This window comes from Aspergillus ruber (assembly GCF_000600275.1).
Source record: "Aspergillus ruber CBS 135680 unplaced genomic scaffold scaffold00009, whole genome shotgun sequence".
Lineage (NCBI taxonomy): Eukaryota > Fungi > Ascomycota > Eurotiomycetes > Eurotiales > Aspergillaceae > Aspergillus > Aspergillus ruber.
This window is the reverse complement of record NW_024467305.1, coordinates 548903-571050: the sequence shown is the minus strand read 5'-3', so window position 1 is coordinate 571050 and position 22148 is coordinate 548903. Positions and strand designations below refer to the sequence as shown.

Sequence of the window (22148 nt, the reverse complement as noted above, 5' to 3'; positions counted from 1 at the left end):
AGAAAAGGCATGCCGCGGGTCCCCACTATCTTTTGGTGTGTATCGAAGCCATCGCCCTAACATTACTCAAATGAGATAGACATGCTGTATGTGATGTGTATTATCATGGTAATTCAAAGACCACCTAAGCCCATATGGCAGTTAGAATATCAGAGATTGCTTCTCAACTTTGAAATTTGGTGTCCCTGTGATGTTCTCCCTCTTCGTGGAAATTAAGGTCTCCAACTATCATGTCATTTGGCAAAGTTTATTTGGTATAAATATATACGGCTACTTGAAGCGTGGTGTGATTATGCATGCACTCTTCTTATCCATTTTCATTATGAAGATTGAATTTTACGAGTTACAGTTGCGCTTTAATTTCTATTAGGCTTAGTCACTTAAGGAAGCTCACATATTCCTGTCTTCACTATGCTATTGTTGCTAGTTAACAGAAAAAGTCCTTGGCTTAAATGTGCTCATGGTTCCATGTGCTGGTTTCGATGCAAAAACCATGAAGGGTCAACGAGAGAGCCATCAGAATCGCAGCCCAAAAACACAATACCATGGTGGATAAAGTGAGATAGTGTTCTTGAACTTAATTTATGGGTTTATTTTTTGAATGAAAGAATACATCTCGTTCAATGTCTGATGCGGGTGCATGGGCTTGATTCAGAGCAAGCCATTACCAGATGACCATACCTGTCATTTTTGTATTTCATCCTGTTCTTCAAAAGCTAAATATTATTTTGTCGCTCGAAAAATGCTCTCATCAGATGCATGAGTGTTGAACTGGTCTCAATATTCGACCTGGGGTTATGGTGGCCAGCGGCACTTCGAGCGATGGTGCAGATATCATGGTTGTTTCATGATTTAGCACCAAGCCTTGATCCAGAATGTTTATTGCCCATCGTGTTTTTTGCATCAGTGGGCATAGCGGATGGCTTCTGTGCTGGAGGTATGATGTGATAAAAAACAATTCATGGCAGTTTTTGAGGTCCTAATCCCAGCCCTTTGGCCCAATTTTCTGGATTCTCATACAGTCCTGGTTACATGTATTGAATTAGTGTCAATATTTCGAAGGGCACGGTGCATTCGTGATTTTCAATGATAATGGTCCACGTCTGTGGACTCGCTTCCCTCCTCATGTTAGGTATATAATTAGTCGCCACTATCTAGATCTCATTTATACCTATGTCGCTCATGACATTTGGTTTGTTCGGAGTTCCAAACATGTGGTCTTCGACCGCTCATTTGCAGGTATACCCCATACGAAGGTGGGAATATCAATCGCCTTTAGACGATTTTGTACATTCTCGTGCCAGCCAAGATCGTCGTTCACCTTCTTATTGTTTTCGTATGTTGTGCCATGGTGATTACTGTGGGTTAAGGTATGCTCGACGTCCAAGTTGAGGCACGGCAGCGCTTCCAGAACCAGACGCGACAGTAACTCCTGCCGCTCCGTAAAGAATGGGTAAACGCCTTTACCATGATCAAACAGACCCTATATGCCCCTGCCTTATACATTCCGGTTAGAAGAAATATGGCATATTTTTAGGGTCCGTCACAACACTAGCATACATTCCATTCGCATAATGAGAGCCACTGTCTTCGTTTTCCGCTTGCTGGCGATGGTCGGTATTTCTTTGGTCTTTAATGAAGGAACAGTAGTAAAATCCTAATCATATAATTCTTTTTATACTAGCAGTTGTTATTATCGATGGATTTCTTCTTATTCACTGGGTCTTGTCGTTTCAATAGCTTACTGCATTGTACTAGAGGAGCTTCAGCCCTCTGCAGCTTCGATCCGTCAACAAGGGGCATGCTTATTACTACCACGTAGAAGGTTCCCAATAAATAAAAAAAATAAATAAATAAAGAAGAATGCATCGGGTATAATAGCACGAAGTTGATAGAGGGTGTTGTAGAAAGATGAAAAATGTACGACCGTGAATAGGGCTGTCTGACAAGTTTGCTTTGTTTGCATTGATCTACACTGTTTGCATCAAATGTCAAGTCTTCATCCGCCATGGACAAGCACCATCAACACCATCTTCCCGAATCTTGAGCTAGAATTCTTATTATATACGAAGAATTGATTTCATTCACGGTACCTCATAATAAGTCCTATAGAAAATGCCCATCACCATCCATCCACCAGTGGTGGAAGACGTCGACACCCCCCACGCCGATTATGATTCCATGTCTATCGACTCGGACGGAGGAGTCGAACTCGAAGATTCACGACCGAACAAGCGACCATTAATAGGAGGGACCAAGGTTGGCGCAGGGATTGTTACACCGGGAGAAGTCGTGACGGATGATCCTCAGTGGATGAGGTTGGTTTACTTGTCGCGCAAAACACCCATTATGTGCGTCTGCTAACATTCTGCGCTCTACAGAGGCCATGGTACCTATACTAACCCCTTGTCTACATCGATCATCGCAACCGTCGCAGGAAATGTCCAGAAAACGAACAAACTGCTATCCGTGACGCCCCTCCGCGCGCGGTATACCCCGGAAATCGGTGACTTAGTGGTCGGTCGTATTGTGGAAGTGCAATCGCGACGGTGGAAAGTGGATGTTGCTGCGCCCCTTTTGGCAAATCTCCCGTTGTCCGCGATTAATCTCCCAGGTGGTATCCTGCGTCGACGGACGAGCGCCGATGAGTTGCAGATCCGGACATATTTCAGTGAAGGAGATTTGGTTGTCGCGGAAGTGCAGACTGTGCATCAGGATGGCTCCGCATCATTACATACTCGGTCGCTGAAGTACGGTAAGCTACGGAATGGATTTTTTTTGGCCGTGACGGGGACTGGTGGTAGCGGCAATTCGAACTCGACCGTGAAGGGAGGAAACGGCACAGGGAATACGTCTGGTGGAACAGTGGTTCGTTCTCGAAGACAAGTGTGGACGATCGAAAGCGCAAATGGAGGAGGCCAGGTTGATGTTATTCTCGGAGTAAATGGTTACATTTGGATATCGAAGCATGCCGAGGGTACCGATGCTGCGTCTTCAGCGACTGAGAACGTCTCCATCACGCGCATGGAAGAGATGGTATCGAGCTCGATTTACTCGAGCCAGAACGACGATATTGCGCCACAAACCCGACGCGAGATTGCGCGATTGGCACAATGTATTCGAGTCCTAGTCCAAGGCGGGGTCCCGGTCGACGAGGAAACAGTAATGGCAGCATATGACGCGAGTCTGAATGTAGACTTGGAGATGGGAGACGACGAAGATGAAGACGAAGGGTCACAGGAAGGAAGGGAATATCTGGAAGGGCGCAAAGCTCGAAGCATCCTGGAGATGGCCACCAGCCGGCAATAAAAGGTTTTTTTAAGAGATATTAGATACCCATCGGGAATTGATGCATCTACACCATGTGATAGTTCGTACCCAACGATTCCTATCGTATTATTATTCCCTGGTAAGAATGCCTTCCAGTAGAAATGGAGTATGTAATCACGTGAGTGGCCAATTGGAGTATATCAAATGCCGGTTAATAATAATTATTGGCATTTCAACAACCAACTCTTTTCGCCTGAATTCGCTTCGTTTCGAGTGATTCTTGAACTCTTGAAAGCGCCAACACATATATTTTCGAACCTGACTGCTGAATCCTCAGACACGACTTCTACTCTGGTCATCTGCTGGGTTGTTGACGTCTACTATCAGGTGCATTGGAGCCTATCTCTAACTGCTGCCTCTTGAAAGGGTATATTTTGCCCGTCTGTCATGCTTTTCTTGCTCTCTCTCTCTTCTCTTCTACAAATCCCTCCTGTTGGTGCACCTCGCTTTGTGATACCACTGTATCTAGAGCGAACTCGGTTTTAGCGCACCAATAACCGGAACTACATCTATTACTTTCCCCCTTCTATATATATATCACAGTTCACACACTGCACGAGCCAAGATGCGTACAAAACAACATCTCTCTGCTGCTCCTGAGCATACCAAGAAGATGTCGCGCAAAGCCGCGGCCAACGAGTATTCCGCAGGCTCAAAAGCAACCAGCCGAGTAGCTTCTCCTAATGGTTCTTCTCGCCCTTCTTCTCGCAATCCGAGTCGAATTCCCTCTGAGAACGAGGATACAGACCTTGACAGGTGAGTCATTCTTTTTTCTTTCTTCTGTTGCCTCCGGTGGTGGTGACGTCATTACAAAAATGTTCGAAGCCTGCATGTGCCTGAGTGCCTTGGCGTCTTGGCACTAAGAGTCTCAAGTCTTGGACCTTGTTGCCTTACTCCCTCATAATCGGATCATATAGCTAACAATACTCACAGCCTCCTTGACTTCACCGACGATGAGGTCAACAACGAATTCTGGGAACACGAATTCTCAGACGTCATCACGAACATTGTGGACCGCAAGCGGAGCAGTGTCCAGGGCCGTGAAGAAGCCTACATTGCCTTTGGTCGACTGTCTAAGTTCCACTACGTGCACGATGAGTTATATGGTCGCGTCGGCGAACTTACCGCTGCTTTTTGCAAGAGCATCAAGCAGGAGTCCAGTGAGCGTGAAACGACACTGGCTCTCCGAGCCCTTGAGCTCCTTGCACTTAGCGCCAACGACAACACGGTCTACGAGAACGTAGAGCCGGTTCTTACTCGCACTATTCGTGATTCATCATCTAACCTTATCAAGTCGTCCGCCATTCGCTGTCTAGGCTCATGTGCAGTCTTTGCAGGTGCCGGCGATGATGGCATGTTGGACCAGATGAACTTTTTCCTCGACATTGTCGCTTCTTACGGAGAATCGATCGGTGCCAGTCATGATACGGACTGCACCGAAGCTGCTCTCTCAGAATGGGGCCACTTGGCCACCCACATCTGGGACCTCTCTGCAGAAAGTGAGGAAGCGATCGAAATCTTCGCCGAGCAGTTGGGTGGTAACGACACCGGTGTGCAGATTGCTGCTGGCGAGAACATCGCCCTTCTCTACGAAAAGAGCTTCAGTCCCCGAGCCAACTTTGGTGAGGACTCGGAGGACTCCGAAGATGATGAGGCCGAAGAGGAAGAGGAAAACGATGAGGATGAAGCCGAGGAAGCCCTGCTCAACTATGAAGGGCCCCGGCTCGTTCAAAGATACGAACCGTACCACGACACCCCAGAGATCCTCAATCTCCTGAAGTCTCTGGCCACGGCACACTCCAAGAAGATCAGCAAGAAAGACAAGAAGTCTCTGCACATGAATTTCATCTCGATCTACACATCTGTGGAGGACGCCCGCCGTGGGCCAATGTACAACACAGCCATCAACTACAACACCGATCGTCACTTCGGAAGCAAAACCAGAGTGAAGATTGGCCGTGATGGCGTCGTGGTCATTGACCGGTGGTGGAAATGGATTCGTCTCAACAAGCTCCGCCGTCTGCTCCTGGGTGGCTTCTTCGTCCACTTTAACGAGGGCAACGAAACTGTCCTGGCCAACCTGCCTCTTGCTGTTATTCGGCCCGATTCCGATACCAGGACTGGCCAGTGGAAGACGGACAAGGGCAGGAAGCCCCGGGATACCCGTCGTTTTGCCATACACCATGACGAGGACGCGGAGTAAGTCGGAATCCACTTATGGCATGGGTAATCCGCGGCTACGGCCTAGGGATTCGTCGGATCGAAAGACAATCGGCCTGTGGTGGATTCAAGGCTACCCATTCCGTCAGAGGCAATCGGCCTATTGCGAGGATACTATTTTGGATTATACGACTACCCAAGTTGAACTTGGGGATTTCAAGTTTGTTTTGTCTTTACTTGTCTTGTATCACATCACAAGACGGAGTTGGGGAAACCAAAATTGTTTTTGGATTTCTTGATTCGTTTGTTCGTTTGGAAGAAAAAAGTTTGGGTTCGATTATATGCTCGAGAGGCCACGGCCCCGTTACGGGGGAAAACCCTATTGGTCCTCTGGCGGCGTGAACCTTCCTCGTTTCTCCTTGAAGGGTTTTGGAGGTTTAATGGGAACGTCTCGATGCTTTCAGATAGTTTAGATAGTTAGAAGATAATTTAGTTTAGTGTGTGCATGTGTTTGTGTGTGGCGGTTAATATATTGTTTAATCCCATCTCTCTTTCTTGTACTGAGTAACTCGGGGTGACGCCGGAAAGGCCACAGAACGTCGTGCCTTTTAGGGTACATTCTCGTGGCATTTCCGTCCTGGCATCGCCGCTTTAAAGCAGCTACTGGTAAATTTCCTAAACAGGTAGAGGGCAAATACACTCAACCGGCAAGCAACGTTGACACCTGATTTATCTATAGTTTCATATTGGAACTTGATAGTGAGGATTCAGATGATGATGATGAGGACCAGCTGCCTCCTGAACACTATTTGGCCCAAGCGGAGAGCGCTGCACTGAGCTTGGGCCTATTAAATATGATATATCATCCGGGAAAAGATATGCCCATATCCGGTGGATCACACCGAGGAACTTATAAACGTGCGGCCAATAAAACATTAACATATGAAGGATGGAAACTCCAATGATATACTTCATAACACCGGAGTTCAAGAATCCGTTCAATGTGGTACGCTTTCAATGGGTCCCAAAGCCCAAGATATGGCAGCAAATTGCCGAAGCCCTCACAAAGTAGCTTGTTTCGTTGAAGCCTATGGAAGTCCTTTAGCTGACCATCGGATTTGAATCTTGCTCACCACTTCTGTTGCTGAGCGACATTTTGTGGAGACTGATAGCTTCGCAAAATTCCGCGAATTTCATCATCTTTAAGAATTTTTCGAATTGGAGAATTCCTCGCAAAGTTGGGCCAGTGAATCAGGAGATATATCTGAAAACATCGTTAGGGTTGCCTCTTGATTTGAATATACACTTACTGGATGAATATAGCTCAGACGACAGTTTAGAAGCGTTCTTCAGGCTTCCGGATGCACAAGACGACATTCCCATCGACCTGGCAATCCTTGCCAATCACTAGCCTTGGGAGGACGGCAACCTCCAGTAGCCTGTCCCATAAGCCGACAGCCTCATCAATTCAGAGACGACTTGTTCATATTCTGACCCTCCACCCGTTCTTAAAAGCCCCCCTAACTATTATCGAGATTCCAGCGAAAGGGCTGGTGGTCAGAATGATAATACTCAGACAAATGACCACTCTCAAATCTATGATCAGCAACAATTGCACCCTTCCCAACATAATGCTGACCCCAACTTGTCCTGCCCCAATGGTGCCCATGGGAACCATCACGTCGGTGCACAGTTTGAAAGTCCTAAGCAAAAAACGCAACAATCAGATAGGCGAGCTTGCAAATGGCTTCAAACTCACTTGGTGTTGTCATCCAGGAAGAATTCTTTCACCACCCTTCATTCTCACTGTGTATGCTCCACTCGATGATCGTTTGCAATTCCTTTCTTGGTTATTTGAAGGTGCTCTACCACGTTGCATGCCTAGCTCTTCACTGACAGCATGTGAAGAGAGAGGTGCGCTGGCAACTAGTCACTCAAGTACCCTGCATGAGATCAAACAAAATCAGCGTGACCGCAGGAAGGCCCAAGGAGACTCGATAAAAAATATGCCGTGGTCCACAGAAGAGGCAGACCTCTAGCTGAAGCTGAGAAAGGATGAGAGTCGGTCTTGGTCAGAGGTTGCAAGGTTATCCTCAGAGCGCTATCCAGGGAGGACTTTAGGTGCGACACAGGTACACTGGAGTAAGACCCTCAACAAGAAAGCAGATTAACGCTTTGTGGGAAATATATATACTATATTGGCATTCTAATGGCTGCCACTCTCCGCCCTAAGTCGGCCTTCACAAACACAGCCCGTGAATGTGTAGATGCAGATGCAGATGTCATTTGTCTGAGTCGATGTTCACAATTGTAGTTCAAATCCGGCCTATTATCCCAGAGGGTCTAATTGTCACGGAGTACGGGCATTCACCAACAACGCAAGATGTTTGTATACTTTGGCCTTCTCATAATAATATAAGACGCCGTCCTCAGCATGAGGTTTGTGTTTCTTCTGTCTCGCCGCTGTGGCCCAGCCGGGTGCATTTGGCTTCAAGCTGTTGAAATCTTCAAAAACCTTGTCCTCTGGCTTGCACTCTTGCCTGAGCTGTTGTCTCTTTGCTCTCCACTCTCTTGCCTTTTTGATATCCCCATCTAGCTCCTCCACGTACTTTCCATGGGGAATGGTCGAGAAAAAAAAAATCCCGTTTTGATCATCATACATGGCAGCGATGAGATTGGTTTTGAAATATCCTAATGTCCCGGAGAAATATCCATATCCCGCAAGAGCGACTTCCTTCACGGCATTGATAATTTCCTGGGTGTCTGCCTTGTTTCTGTATTCAGGGAACCGGCCCCAGGCAGTCTGTTTGTCCGATGGATATAATAATACACGCGCTTTACTTTAGAAGTTCGCGGCTTTGAGACCGAGTACTTAAGTATCTTCTGTTACACCCTTCGTTGGTGCACTGAGCACCAACTGGGTCAAGGCCGCCAGCCCTAAAAAGATCGATAGGAGAAGTCTGAAGGGATGATGCAGCATGGCTACAACGATATAGTCTGATTGAATATGAAATATGGACGAGATTTAGTAGGAAATGGTAATAAGATTGAATTGTTATAGTTATGTGAAAATGAATCGAGGGTATCATGAGAAACCAGGCCTATTTATGTTCTCAATGGCAATCCCATTTTGTTCCTCTCGTCCGCCTCGCAGCCATGCCAGGCTAATTACAGCATCCAAAAACAAATCTGATGGTGAGCTACATTCCTGGGGGCTATGGTAGGCGAGCCCGGGGTCAACCTTGCAAGTGTCAGACAGTCAGCCTTACCAGTGCCGCCCCCACAGGCCATAAGTTCCGGGATCTCTCGGATCGTAACTCAAAAGGGAAATCGGGAGTCGATTAATCCGGACTAAACGAGGTCTATATGGAGAGAAGTAGGCGAAGGTAGAGATGTATTGTCTATCGAACGTAGGTGCGTATACGTAGCTGATTGAGTGCTTAATCTACAATATGTGCGCACACGTCGACTATAAGAATCTCCTGGCCTCGCTGCTTGGGCCAACTATCTATCCGATTAATCCTTATCAATCTTCACCGGACGAGGGGGTTTAATATTCAACACATAGGATAAACATAGACTTTGGTATAGCCAATCTTCTTGACCTTCTTTTGTTTCTCCTCTTATTGAGTACAAGGTACACAGGATGGCGATGCATAAAATGTCGCACACAATCATTTCAGCCAATGAAACAATATCGAAACTCCCAACTGAAATCCTCTTTCATATCTTTTCATTCCTCCCGATGACCTCTGATCAAGGGATTGGTGATTTTGATGCACAATGGCGGCACCTGACGATCACGTGTTTCATGTGACATGCAGGAAGTATACTAATATACAAGACAGATGTTATACCATTAGCCTGGTATAGGTATACCAGTATACCATGGGGACATCATACCAGGAGAAGGAGATGATATATAAGGACGCTCATTCATATACTTAGTTTAGTTCTTCGCAATCAATCTAGTTAATCAAGCATTGGTTACCTTCTAGTTTCTGACTCGTCCGCACTTAACCAACAACCCAGTATACGTACTCAGTTGGCCTTGTTTCTCTATTTGTTACCTTTACTGTTCCTACCTGTTGATTATCTTACGGAGCCTGGAGGGGGTGATATACCCATTGACACATACAACTTAGCGAGCTGGACCTGGAGGGCATTGAGCATATGATCACTTGGAAGACGCTTAGGGTAAGTGTCCTGTCTCGACATACAACTAACTAGAACCCTAGGTACAATACGAGAGAAACCAGGTTGTGACATAGGGATAGGACTGTTGGCATGGGTGGACAACGCGAAACCGGGCACGAGCGATGCAAATGTGCGAATGAGCGAAGAAGGATTAATATTCACTGATTTGCCAATGAAAGTGGACCGATGTAATGAAACCAATTGGTTAGGCGTTTCTGTACACATACATACTCCTGTAGACATACCCAGGAGTACTTGATCACTATATGAAAGGCAACTCAATGACATCAGATCTTATCACTATCTAATCTTATCTACATCACATGTCCATAATGCAAAAAAAAGTATATGTGAGTCTCATACCTACAAAATACACAAATCATGTACCAGTTGTACACAGTAGATCAACTGAAAACCGGCACAACTCCATTCCACTCCCCCTTCCCTCTCTCCTCCCAGTACCCATCTTTCCCATTTTTCAACCTCCACACCACCTCTCCATCACTAGCAACCTGCGTGAACCACCTCGGCGCCCAGTTCTCTCCCGTAGCTTCCATCTCACGTCTGCGTGCACGTTGACCCTCTTCGAGATTGACCTTGACGTCCTCTGCTTTATCGAGCTCATTGTCTTCAAGGGCACGCTGGTCAGGACGGAGACGCGAGTCTGTGGGTGGGAGGGTATCTTTTTCAATATTTGTGAATTCATTGAGGGCTGCGGCAAAGGAGGTCATGCCGTAGTGTTTGGGCGCGTTGGGGACGAGTTGTCCCGCTGACCAGATTGTGCCGGTACCGGAGGAGTTCTTTGTCAGTGTTAGGGACTGCGTCCATGTTCCTGAGAGACCGATGGGTGTTTCGGTGCCGCTCGGGTCGAGGATCTTGGTTGATACTTCTTCGCTGCGGCCTGAAAAGACGCCGCCTGCTTTAAAGGTGGATATGGCCTTGTGGCCGGATGTTTCGTTGAGAACGGACATCTCACCGACTGGTTCGACGTATTTCTCTCCTGCGATGATGTTGCGCAGGAAAGATGTAGCCGAGGACCAGCTGTAATGTTCGCCTGTGGCGTGGAGGGCGAGGCGGACCTTGCCTTCTGTGACTATTTCGGCGGATTTACCCCAGAATTTCTGCGTTGGCATGGGGGATTGGGTGAGGGACCAATCCTTACCGTCGGCGTGGTAGGCTAGTTGGACGGGGCGGTGGGAGACCTTTTCGGCGATGAAGCGGAAGCCTAGGTCTTCGCGGATGAGTTCATAGGTTTCGCCGAGCATGGGGTTAAAGGGTTTGCGGATGGCGCGTTCTTTGACGCGGTTGCTGGAGAGCGGGGCTAGGGCGAAGGCGGTTACGTAGGCGAGGCGTTCCACGGGGTCTGAGACGCTGGTTGCTTTGTCTAGGAGGGTTGAGTATTCGAGGACTTCGGCTGCACGTTGGAGCAGGGAGAGGGGTTCGTTTGCGGATACAGGCATGGAGATCTGCGATAGATCCTTACCCACATTTTTGCGGAGGAAACCGATCAAACTGGGTGGCATGACCTTTGGCGCGGGGATGTTGTCACGACGAGACACCTTGTCGAGCGGCAGGGGAGCAAGGGACTTGGGCTTCGCAGGAAAGAGGGAAGAAAGTCTGTTTCGTTCCTCATCGTTAGATGGCTCAGGCGTCTCCTCTTCCTCGCTGTCAGAGGGTGCATCGTCTGCCACGACCTCCTCTTCGGCTTGTTGAGCGGCAGCTGCAGCAGTATTGTCCACCTCTTCGTCATCACTGTCGCCGTGCATGGTGAGAAGAGGCGAGTCGTTGCCATCGCCAGCTTCTGCATCGAAGAACTCCTGCGATACATCGGACTCCATGCTACGTCTGGGCGCTGCTGATGTGGGAGTTCGACGTTGTTCGCTTTGCGTGATCAACGACGAAAACTCACTTAGGACACTATCCATGTCGCGCAAAAGACTCATCAAGTTGTCATGGACGTCCTCCAAAGGTTCCGGATGGCTGACAACGCTGCTTGGCTTTCGTTCACCTGTAAGAGACTTGTCAGCTACTGATCCCACTATTAGTTCTGAGCGTGAAGAATACATACGCCTAACACTTGGATTCATGCTACCACCACTAGTCTTCCGCTTCCAGAACGGACGATTTTGCGCACCAAAGTCGCCGTTATTCGCCTCCTGGCTTGGACTAGGACTGGGCGAACGACCACGCGGCCGTTCCGAAGGGACCGGAGCAAGTGTAGACGCAGTGCTCTGATATTTCGGATCCGTATCTTTGGCGAGCTTGCGCACTGTGTCGCGCGACGCAGACATGCGGCCTACCAGTGTCTCGACCTGTAACCATTCCCGATCTTCTGCAGGGTTACTGGCGGGCGGGGCGGCGCTCTGGGATGGCACCCTAAGTAGTACTTCACCCTGCGGGTGCTTGTCCTCCTCCGCTGGTGTTTTATGCGAAGCCTTTTCCAAGGCACGTTTCCACTCGACAAATTCCTGGTCGTTGCTTGCACGGAGATGCCAGATCTCCGCACCGGAATCGACCGAAATCTCGCGCGTCTTCTCGTTGCACGCGACTGCCGCTAAGTGTAGAGGAATCGAGCCTCGAAGCGTAGCAGAGTTGGGGTCGTGGTAGTATGACAACGTCGAAGAAGTAAAGTCTAGCGCGAAGAACCGTCGAGCCCATCCCTGATGGCGCTTTCGCCGACGCTTATGCAGTAGACCCCTGTGGACCGTAGAAGGAGCAGCCGCCTCTCCATTCTGCGCCGTAGGAGGCCTAGCATTACTATTCCCTCGTCTCCTTGACATCGGCCTCAACGACTCCGCCGACGCACCATCTTGAAACGGCTGCCCGTTAGCATGGCTCGCCGGCGGAGCAAGACCAGACTTGGGCGGCACAGCGGTCGGGTACGTCAACAGCACCAACGTCACAGTTTTGGACAACTGTTTAGAAAATGTATTATCAAATACGAGAGCGTAATTCCCGCCCTCATTCTGCGTGACATCGTGAGTCCCCTGCGCGATCTTATCGGCCTCACACTTCCCGACCCATTTGATCTGCTTCAGCCCAATTCCCGTAAGTTTTTCGACAACAGACAGGTTATTGTTACTGTGTCGTCCACCAGTCACAGCATTCGACGGCAAATTCTCACTCGAATCGGTGCTATGCGAGTCGGAGCCCGGTAAGGCGGAATGGCCGGGATGCTTGAAGATGCCGAAATTCAGGGATTTCTTATGCGGTTGGATACTCCAGGAGAGGGTATGATTGGATTTGACGTTTACCCAGCGGACGAGATATGACTGCACACCAATAAGATCCCTGTCAGCTTCTGGGACTTTGACACTTTGACACTTGAGCCGCAATCAATGACAGCTGCCCCTTACTTACCTTGCTATGAACTTCTAATGTTTCCATGCCCGCCATGGCTGCGGAGTGGACGAGATAGTCCGGGTCTCAGGTTTGAAACCGTTGACAGATACTATGGTTCCGTGTTGAGAGGAGGTGTAGCGCAGGATGGCTGGGGCTTGTTTGGTGGGGGTTCTTTAAATCCGTTGGCTGGCTAGAAGTACTGCTGCAGCCATTTACTGGAAAACGACAGTGGCGGATAAACGAGTGAGAGACGTTATATATGCAATGAAGAATAAATAGGAGAAATCAAAAGAAAGCGAAAGGGAGAATGTGAAAAAAGGAATGGGATGAGAAGAAGTAAAGAATAGAATAATAAGGATGCGGGCGGACAGGGCTGAACGAATCCCGAGGCCGGCGTTCACATGACTGAGGCACTATACGGACTAGTGCCTGCTACTATGTGGCTATAAAGGGCTTATACAAGGCGCATTTTCCATAGTAGTAGAGTACGAGTGTGGCTATACATGCAAATGCTCTGTCCATTGCTAAACTCAACAAAAAAAAAAAAAAAAAAAACAGGAATTTATAGAAGATGAAGATTGAATCCAGGATATTACAGTACCAACTCCCATTACCCATGCACCTCCATTGGTATATCATAGAGATGTAAGGTTTAACGCCTCGTTCCAGCCTGCATGTTGGTAAATAACAGCTTGAACCCATTGCACAACGCCCGCATGTCCGGATACGGGTTTCTTTGCAATTCATAACCCTGGGGGATCACTTTAACCGGCCAGCTGTGTAGCCGAGCTTTCTCACCGGCCTTGAAGCACAGGTAGAAGTACCCCGGATGCTTCGGATCAATGCAGAACGCATATGCCGATCGCCGAGGGTTCGCTTTGGTGTACGTTTCCAGCCAGGTATCTAATCACCGTTAGTAAAGTTTATCCCAATTAGGAAATCGTAGCGAAATAAACATACCAGTCTCCGTCTTGCTGCCCTCTTGGAACTTCTCGTTGGATATCATCTCGTCCACCTTCTTCGACATCGCCTTGACATGGTTGAAGATCAGGTCGTCCAGATCACTGTATGTGTACCGACCCCCCACCTTCAATGTCCGACCGACAGAGAACTCGTTCTCCTTGTCCAATTCCAGCACGTCAATGTGCTGGTAGACACCATCCGAAACTTTCCAAGTTACTGCCAGGTGGTCCGGTCCCTTGGACGACGGCCGGATTACCACATCGCCCCGGCTCTGCGACCCCAGGTACTCCACCGCCTGGGTAGAGTTGAACGGCCGGAACATCGGGTGCTTAATAACGCGAACCGCTCGGCCACCATCCTGGGTCTTCTCTTCTAAGGATTCCCGGTCCTTGTGTTCCTGCGAGTGATCCCATTCGCCGTTGATTCGGTCGTTCGGCTTGCCCGACGGTCGGCTGGTTTGCTCTTCGCGCAATGAGACATTACACGTGAAATGCTTCCGGTTCAGGAACAGGATCTTGGCTGGCACCGTCTGGTGCATCGAGTAAAGCGCCCGCACAGGAATGTCATAGCGGTCCGTCATCTCCGATTCAGGCACCAGAGCATCAATGCCCGAGTCGAGTTTGCCGTCGATGTGGTCGTCCGTGATCCGCTTGATGGAGATTGGTACCACCATGCCCTCGTACAACGTATCGCCCGTTTCACCTGTGAACATGGTGAAGATCTCATCCGTCTCCAAGAACACATACGGCTTCCGCAATTCCTCGTAAGGTTGCTGCAATTCGGCGCGAATGGTCTCCAAGGTTGCCCGCTTCCGCTGATTCAGGTTCCGCTCCAGCTGCTCGGCGTATTCTTCCAGGATCAGATCGTTCACACGATCTTGTGCTTCCTCACGGAACAATTTCCGCACAATGGCTCCTGGTCCGTTCTCGTCCGTCTCCGCCTTGATGTCCTCTTCGTCCAACTCCAGGGCATCAGCTGCCATCTTGCGAGCAATGTCGTAGTCTTCTGGGTGCACACGGGTGTTGTCCAGAGGATCCGCATCAGGGTCCGCGTTTTCATAGTCAATATACAAGAAGCTGGCACAGTTATTCCACACCTTGATACCCATGGCGGGATACTGTGCGTTGACACCCAGAAGTTCCACACGGTTGTTCACCAAGCCCCCGTTCATGTTCACAATCTTGAGAAGGTGGGCCGCTTTGCGAGGACCAAGACCACAGACGTAGGGAAGCAGGTTGGCCGTCGCCGTATCGGAAACTGCTTCGTTTAGGTCGACACCAACCAGGTTTACCATGTCCACTAGCGCAGTCTCCAGTTGCTTCGTCAGCAACTCCTGAGCGACCAGCTGCTGGCCAGGCTTGAACTGAATCGAAACGACATCCCGGCCCAGCGATGCATACTCCTTAAGCGGACTCTGGAGGTACTTGGCGAGGGCAACGCAATAATGCGTCAATGGAGCAAATCCAGGATGGTCCCTTTTAGCTCGCTCGCTGTGCTGATACAACCGTGCAACCTCGTCATTGACAACCACCACTTCCAGGCGGTCGCTGACTTCCTCGTCGCGGTCGTCGGTGTATGCGGCCCCGCGCAGATCCTTCTGGTCAATAACCTCTGCCAGCAGTTTGTACAGCTTGCGCGCCTCCGGAGACATTCCGGAAACTGCAATGACGTCGGGTCGCCGTCGATCCACCACATCCACAAAACCCTTCACGTCCTTGCCATCCGGGATAGCACGATCCCGGTCACCGATCGATAGATCCGTGAATTTACCATTCTCCAACACTCGCCCGTCCTCTTCAATGTAGGCCCAATGGATAGGCTCCCGACCGACAATGCCGGATCCCGTCGAAAGAGCCAACACGCGAGGCACTGTTCCCAGAACCATACCCTTGGGCTTGTAAGGAGCTTGATCCAAGCGCTGGGAGAACGCTTCCCGGCATTCCTTGGCCACGTGGTTTTCGCATTCTTGCCGGATATTTTCCTTGACACTGCGATTGATCAAGCGCTCCAGCTTGCCCAAGGCCATGTCCAAAACATCCCGACGTGCTCGGTTCCAGGCATCGGCGATCTCACTGTAATTATCCGACTCGATATCCGGGTACAGCCGTTGCCGGAAGTGTTCAAAGTTCTCGAAACGCACCTTGACTTCCACCAGGCCTTCCTCTTCGGCCTTGAGCATGCGGAGATAGAGCTCTGGTCGACGAGCAATATCGATAAGTTGCTGGTTCCGTAGATACTTGAACTCGTAGTAGGGATGGTGTTCGTCGATTCTCCGCAGACCCTTTTCAGTCCGGAAGCAGTCGACTGCGCCGTTCATGTAGTAGGCTTGACGGATTACCTTGCGCACCTTGGGGCTCAGCGCCAGCTCCTCGGCGAACATGGCTTTGGCAGCCTTGACTACGTGAGAGGAGTTGGAAAAGTCGCTGTCCAGAAGCCCGTCCGCCAATTCATCTGGCTGCACAGCGGGGTCCTCGGTATATTGACGACGGCCTTGCTTCATAGCGTTTTGTGCAAAAGCATCCGCTGTAATACCAAAGGCGCGCACAAACTCGTAGGCTCTGCTGTTGCGTATACGCTCGAAGAATGAATTGCCCGAGGCTTTACGGCGGTGCACATCGCCATTGGCGTCACCGTTCGCCAAAGTCATGTCGCGTAGCTGTGTTGCATACTGGAAGTGGATGTGGTCCTGGATATCTTGCAGCTCCTCCATGGTGACAGCGACAGGGAGCATCTCCTCGATCACAGGATCATTCACGTCGAACAGGCTCTGTAGGTTGTCATACGCTTTTTGGATGGTGCTCCGCTTGTCTACCAGCGCCCTGAACTTGAGGTCATAATCAAAAATGTCCCAGAGATCTGTCATGTTGAGCAGCTTTTCAGCCTGGATCTTGTATTGTCCGTCCCCATCCATTGCTCCGTCTGTGGGCACTTTGGCTGCATGGATCATGTAATCCTTCCGGTGCTGAAAGATAAACGGGACCTCCCAGTCGTCTGTAACGAGAAGCTCCAGCACTTTAGCCACGGAACGCTGGAACGGCTCATGCAAATCGGGCTCAATGCGTTTCTTGAGCAGCATGAGGTTCGATATCCAGCCTGCCTCCTCCCGGAACTGGTCATCTGTCAAGACAATGTGTGTATAAGGTTTGCGCGAGAGCTGATGGCGCTCCGGTTCATCAGCCAGACGAATATGATTGTCATCCTCGGTCAACATCTTCTCGGCCAGCTGCGACGGCTCGAAGACATCTTTCAGGTCCAGATGCCTCTCTTCGTGCTCCTCCTGCTCATCTTCCTGGTCCTCCAAATCCAGGGCAAAAGCATACTCGTTGCCGTCACCGAACGCAGCACGCATGTCTTCCAGCGCGTTCTCGTCCAATCCCGCCATATCAGAGGGGCCTAAGCCAGTAACGCGAGGCTTGGGGCGGGCAATTTCGAGATCATCCTCCCGCTCCCGCTGTATTTGTTCGTCGTCGGAGAAGACATCTTCCTCGATGAAGTCGTCCATCTCATCGCGCATTGGTCGCCGAGGTCGAGCATATTCGCCTGCTGCCTCTTCTTCTTCATCTGAGTTGAACATGTCATCGATGCCACGGGACGGTCGGGGACGGTCGCGTTCTTTGTGGCCACGCTTTAAGCGCTTGAATTTGGACTGTAGGCAACGGATTTTTCAGGTTAGTCCTGGTGACTTGTAGGATAGGGGATCAAACCTAGACATACCTCTGAAGCGACTGGGGGTTGCACAGCTGGGTTGAGCTCCCCAATCAATTCCAAATCTTCCTCATCCAAATTTTCATCTTCACGCTCGCGTTCTTCTCGCCGTCGTTTCTTCTTCTCTTGTCGGCGTTGGGCGCGGTCTTCAATCTCTTCGTCTTCGTCGACGATGAAACCTTCTTGGACCTGAGTTGGGTATCAATATTATAACTCCAATGATTCACTAATTGTTGAACTAGCGCGACCTACCGCGCGAGCTGCTTCCTCGTCATCTTCTTCTTCGTCCTCCTCGCTCGAATCATTTGCATAGCCTCTCTGCGGCTTCGCAGGACCTTCCCGGACTTCCTCATCGTAATCATCTGGAAGCTCCTGCTCATTCTCCTCATCATCGTCCAGCATGGCCTCACCCTCGATGAATTTGTTTGCGCTCATTTTTGGTATATTCGTATTTAAGAGTGGTTCGGTAAAGGGAGTCTTGACAGAATCGAAAGTTTTCGGAGGCAAACAGGGAAAGGAGAGGAGGAATTAAACCGGTTATCAGGCAGGACCGGCAGAAGCGACAAGAGAGAAAGAGGGGGGAAAGAAAAAGAAGAGAGAGAAATTGAAGTGGATGGCAACAATAAGAGGGATTCCTGGCCGCTTTCCAGCGCGAGTTCAAGAAAGAGCTGCTGTGGCGCCGTGTTGCTTTCACCGCCCGGGACGTGGAGGTGCAGCTAACTGTGGCTTGGTGATCACGTGTATACTGTCTATCATGACTGTATTCCTCAGGTGTATCAGATGTTTGAAGCAGTCTACATGAAAAGTATACCTGTATAGATATGCAATTGTCTCTCGTGTTGAATCCGTTTTGCTTGCTGGTCTGAGGCACGAGTCCAGAGTACTCCATTCAGCCATACGGAGCGAAGATACTTTGCACCACTCCTCCAACTTCTATAGCTTCAAGACTACATGACATTCTCCAATTACAATTCTATCGTCTCCTCTTTGCAAAGTAGTAAATCTATCACTTAATATATCTGCGTCCTTCTCGAAGTATCAAAAGTCAATTGTGCGGATTTGCACCCACCAAAACCTCCGTCTTGTTTCATCGTCGCACCATTGAGTCTTCTCTTTTTTCCTTTCGTCCACCTCCTTCTTTACAGCGTAACAACAATAAATAGAACTCTCTCTCTTTATTCGTCTGATCCCATGGAGCCTTGATTCCCTATTCCGGCCTCCCTGGTCCTCTGGTCAGCACGTGTCTCGCGATATATCTTGAACAGGACTGCTCACGTTCAGTCAACTTCCAGTCAACTTCTCAGCGCCTTAGGATCTCTCGTTCTTCTTCCACCGGGATATCATTTGTCGTCTTCTCGTGTCCACAACGGAATCGTGGAGCAGACAACTTGATTTTCGCAGCCTAAACGCCCGAGTGCGCTTAAGTCCCCCACCCAGTTATCGTCGGCGCTTTCTCCCTCCCTCCCTTCCTCTCTTTCTCTTTTTTACCTCTTGGTTCTTTTTTTTTTTTTTTTTTTTTTTTTTTTTTTTTTTTTTTTTTCTCTCAATCTCACATTCAATCCCTTGTTCTGATACTTTCAATCATCTTTTTCTCCCCGATCTCTTCTCGGGGCCACTTTCCCCAGCGATTGACTACTCCATCCGTGGTCTTGCGCTGCCCCTCCGTCCCACGATCTATCATCGGGCGCGCCCGCTCTCCGGGGTTATTATCGCTTAACTGCTATTTATTCTCTCATCTCCTTTCGTCCTTCTTTTCTTACTTTCCCCTTTTTCGTTTCTCTCTCCTCTGTCCCGCGACAGAGCGTTTTGTCGCCAACATGGCCGATTCATTCAAACCCCGAACGCTGAGGCGCAAGAATGTCAAAGGCCTCGCCCTGAATGCCGCCCCCAAACCCGAAACCCCCCAAGATGGCGATGCTCAGGCCCCCGGCGCTGCTGGGAACTCGGAAACCCGGACGGATACCTTGGAGATTGGTCTGGAATTCCGGTTGGATCTCCGGAGTGAGGATCTGGTCGTGCTGAAGGAACTGGGCGCCGGTAATGGTGGAACTGTGTCCAAGGTCATGCACGCTTCTACCAAGGTCGTCATGGCTCGAAAGGTACGAGTTATCACGCTTTGCAATTGCGCCCTGCGCTATGTCGTTGACATTTGATTTTTGTATGTCTAGATTATCCGCGTGGATGCCAAGGAAAAAGTAAGGAAGCAGATCTTGCGGGAGCTGCAAGTTGGACACGACTGCAACTCTCCCAACATCGTCACCTTTTACGGAGCCTTCCAAAATGAAGCGAGGGATATTGTGCTGTGTATGGAGTACATGGATTGCGGGTGAGTTTCTGCGATGTGGCTGCAAGCGCCGGATTTTCTCTGACTGCTATCGCGTGCGAAAACAGTTCTCTCGATAGTGTCGCCAAAGACTTTGGCCCAGTTCGCGTTGACGTGCTAGGAAAAATCACCGAGTCGGTTCTGGCTGGTCTGGTGTACCTCTACGAAACCCACCGTATTATGCATCGTGATATCAAACCGTCCAATATCCTTGTCAATTCGCGAGGCAATATCAAGCTCTGCGACTTTGGTGTTGCAACGGAAACCGTCAATTCCATTGCAGACACATTTGTTGGCACCTCGACCTACATGGCACCGGAGCGTATCCAAGGCGGTGCTTACACTGTGCGGTCGGATGTTTGGAGTGTGGGATTGTCGGTGATGGAGCTGGCTGTTGGTCGATTTCCCTTCGATTCAACGGATACGGCCGCAGGAAACCGTGCCAGTGCTGGGCCAATGGGTATTCTTGATCTTCTGCAACAGATTGTTCATGAACCCGCGCCCAAGCTTCCTAAAAGCGATGCTTTCCCTCCTATTTTGCATGAATTCGTCGCCAAATGTCTCATGAAGAAGTCAGATGAGCGACCAACGCCTCGGGAGCTTTATGTACGAGCAAGTCCTATACCTAGAAAAGGAACAAGCAAGAAGGCTAACACTTATTTGCGTTTAGGACCGAGATGCGTTCCTACAAGCCGCCAAGCGAACCCCCGTCGACCTCGAAGAATGGGCCGTCAGCATGATGGATCGACACAACCGAAAGTCATATCTAGGACCTGCGCCGCCAAAGTCCCTCAAGGATAAAGAGAAGGAGAAGGAGAAGAGGGAGAAGGCAAGGGAGAATGAAAAGGAGAAGAAGGAAAGCTCCCGCCCTGCCCCGCCGCCTAAACCAGCTCCCAGCCAACCTTCTCGCCAACCGCATCCCACTCCTCCTTCTGGCGAGATTCCGCTGAGCATCAACGACGCATCTAGCCGATACAACTATGCTCCGTCCAGCTCTTCCTCCCACTCATCTCGATCAACCCGTTCCCCGCTCGACCAAGCGCCTCTGGTGACAAGAGATGATGACCCTCGTGCCAGTCGCCCAACATATAGCTCTCACGGTAGCCCAACAACGACATTAGATGTTCCCGCCAGGCCGCAGATGGGGTTACGGTCTGCCAGTTCGAGTAACATGCGATCTCAGGCCGCGCTTCATAACACCACTCTGCCCATCCGCGCTGCTCCAGCACCCAATGGATCTTCCACATCGTCACAATCATCAAATGGAGGACCATGGCGGCGAATGCGCGACATGATGGGAGCTGCACACGGCACTTAAACCCGTACATTTCCTGCGATATGGCAATACAGCTACCATCGACCATGATTTCTGGTCCATCTTGAATCAGCCCAACTCTCTTCTCTTCTATTGTCCATTATCCATTTTGCCTTGCGTGTTCGAGTCACTATTCCCGTCAGTGAGGGCAGTGCATTGGATTCTTATTCTCACTTTTCATTCTTGCATGCATCGGTCAGGCGTACAGTACCTTTTTTTCCCTTTTCGTTTCTATGGGCTTGTCATGGGATGTGATGTGATGTGATGTGACCAAATACTGTACATGCCATATTATATACCAGATATGTTTTCGTTGTTGGACTTTGTTACGCACATTTGCTGGATGTGCAGATCTGTCTACTGCATATAAAACAATCCATACATATTCGTACATGTACATTTTTCGATTCGTCTTGTTTCTCTTCGCCCTGGTAAGAATTGATAAACACTGATAAAGTTATCTTTCTCCACCAGCCCCACAATCTGCAGGATAATGCCAAGACGATCTTCCCAGAATAGAAACCATACGGGCGTTTGTATTCTCCCAAACAATCTCGCGCTTTGGGTTCATTCTAACAACACACCAAGCAAAATCAATATGAGAATTACCACCAAAAGTAATCCATGAAATGGCAGCTTGATCAATCGCTGTGGTGAAGTCGTTTGCATTTGTGGTTTAAGTTTAACCACAAACTTTCTAAAGCACTCTAATATGATATCCTGGTCATTCTTTAGGTAGCGCTTTTTCATCAACTTCTCAAAGGTCGATGGTATACCTGCCAGAGTCTGATGTAGTTTTTCTTTTTTTTTTTT

The 22148-nt window shown here is 49.3% G+C and overlaps 6 protein-coding genes across 6 annotated transcripts; 4 read left to right on the top strand and 2 right to left on the bottom strand.

Annotated features, from left to right (window-relative positions):
* Window positions 1-1068: 1068 nt before the first annotated feature.
* EURHEDRAFT_411423 (uncharacterized protein) lies at window positions 1069-1888 on the top strand. Its single transcript, XM_040781619.1, has 3 exons — window positions 1069-1493; window positions 1561-1680; window positions 1746-1888. The coding sequence occupies exon 1, from the start codon at window positions 1174-1176 to the stop codon at window positions 1390-1392; it is 219 nt and encodes a 72-aa protein (XP_040639957.1). The 5' UTR covers window positions 1069-1173; the 3' UTR covers window positions 1393-1493; window positions 1561-1680; window positions 1746-1888.
* A 142-nt stretch (window positions 1889-2030) lies between these two features.
* On the top strand, window positions 2031-3378 carry EURHEDRAFT_411422 (exosome non-catalytic core subunit RRP4). The gene is made up of 2 exons (XM_040781618.1): window positions 2031-2318; window positions 2382-3378. Exons 1-2 carry the CDS (start codon window positions 2116-2118, stop codon window positions 3307-3309), a joined length of 1131 nt encoding a protein of 376 aa, XP_040639956.1. The 5' UTR covers window positions 2031-2115; the 3' UTR covers window positions 3310-3378.
* Window positions 3379-3895: 517 nt separating this feature from the next.
* EURHEDRAFT_453758 (IFRD domain-containing protein) lies at window positions 3896-5533 on the top strand (the record flags this gene model as incomplete). The annotated part of the gene is made up of 2 exons (XM_040784147.1): window positions 3896-4086; window positions 4264-5533. 2 exons carry the CDS (start codon window positions 3896-3898, stop codon window positions 5531-5533), a joined length of 1461 nt encoding a protein of 486 aa, XP_040639955.1.
* A 4558-nt stretch (window positions 5534-10091) lies between these two features.
* Window positions 10092-13083, bottom strand: EURHEDRAFT_376784 (oxysterol-binding protein related protein OSH3; the record flags this gene model as incomplete). The annotated part of the gene is made up of 3 exons (XM_040778890.1): window positions 10092-11695; window positions 11756-12959; window positions 13048-13083. 3 exons carry the CDS (start codon window positions 13081-13083, stop codon window positions 10092-10094), a joined length of 2844 nt encoding a protein of 947 aa, XP_040639954.1.
* Window positions 13084-13540: 457 nt separating this feature from the next.
* Window positions 13541-18337, bottom strand: spt6 (chromatin-remodeling histone chaperone SPT6). Its single transcript, XM_040785429.1, has 4 exons — window positions 17950-18337; window positions 17707-17886; window positions 13990-17638; window positions 13541-13932 (listed from the first exon to the last, which is right to left on the bottom strand). Exons 1-4 carry the CDS (start codon window positions 18130-18132, stop codon window positions 13682-13684), a joined length of 4263 nt encoding a protein of 1420 aa, XP_040639953.1. The 5' UTR covers window positions 18133-18337; the 3' UTR covers window positions 13541-13681.
* A 1177-nt stretch (window positions 18338-19514) lies between these two features.
* Window positions 19515-21338, top strand: ste7 (MAP kinase kinase Ste7; the record flags this gene model as incomplete). Its single annotated transcript, XM_040784115.1, has 4 exons — window positions 19515-19796; window positions 19866-20023; window positions 20089-20626; window positions 20691-21338. The coding sequence occupies 4 exons, from the start codon at window positions 19515-19517 to the stop codon at window positions 21336-21338; spliced, it is 1626 nt and encodes a 541-aa protein (XP_040639952.1).
* Window positions 21339-22148: the final 810 nt, after the last annotated feature.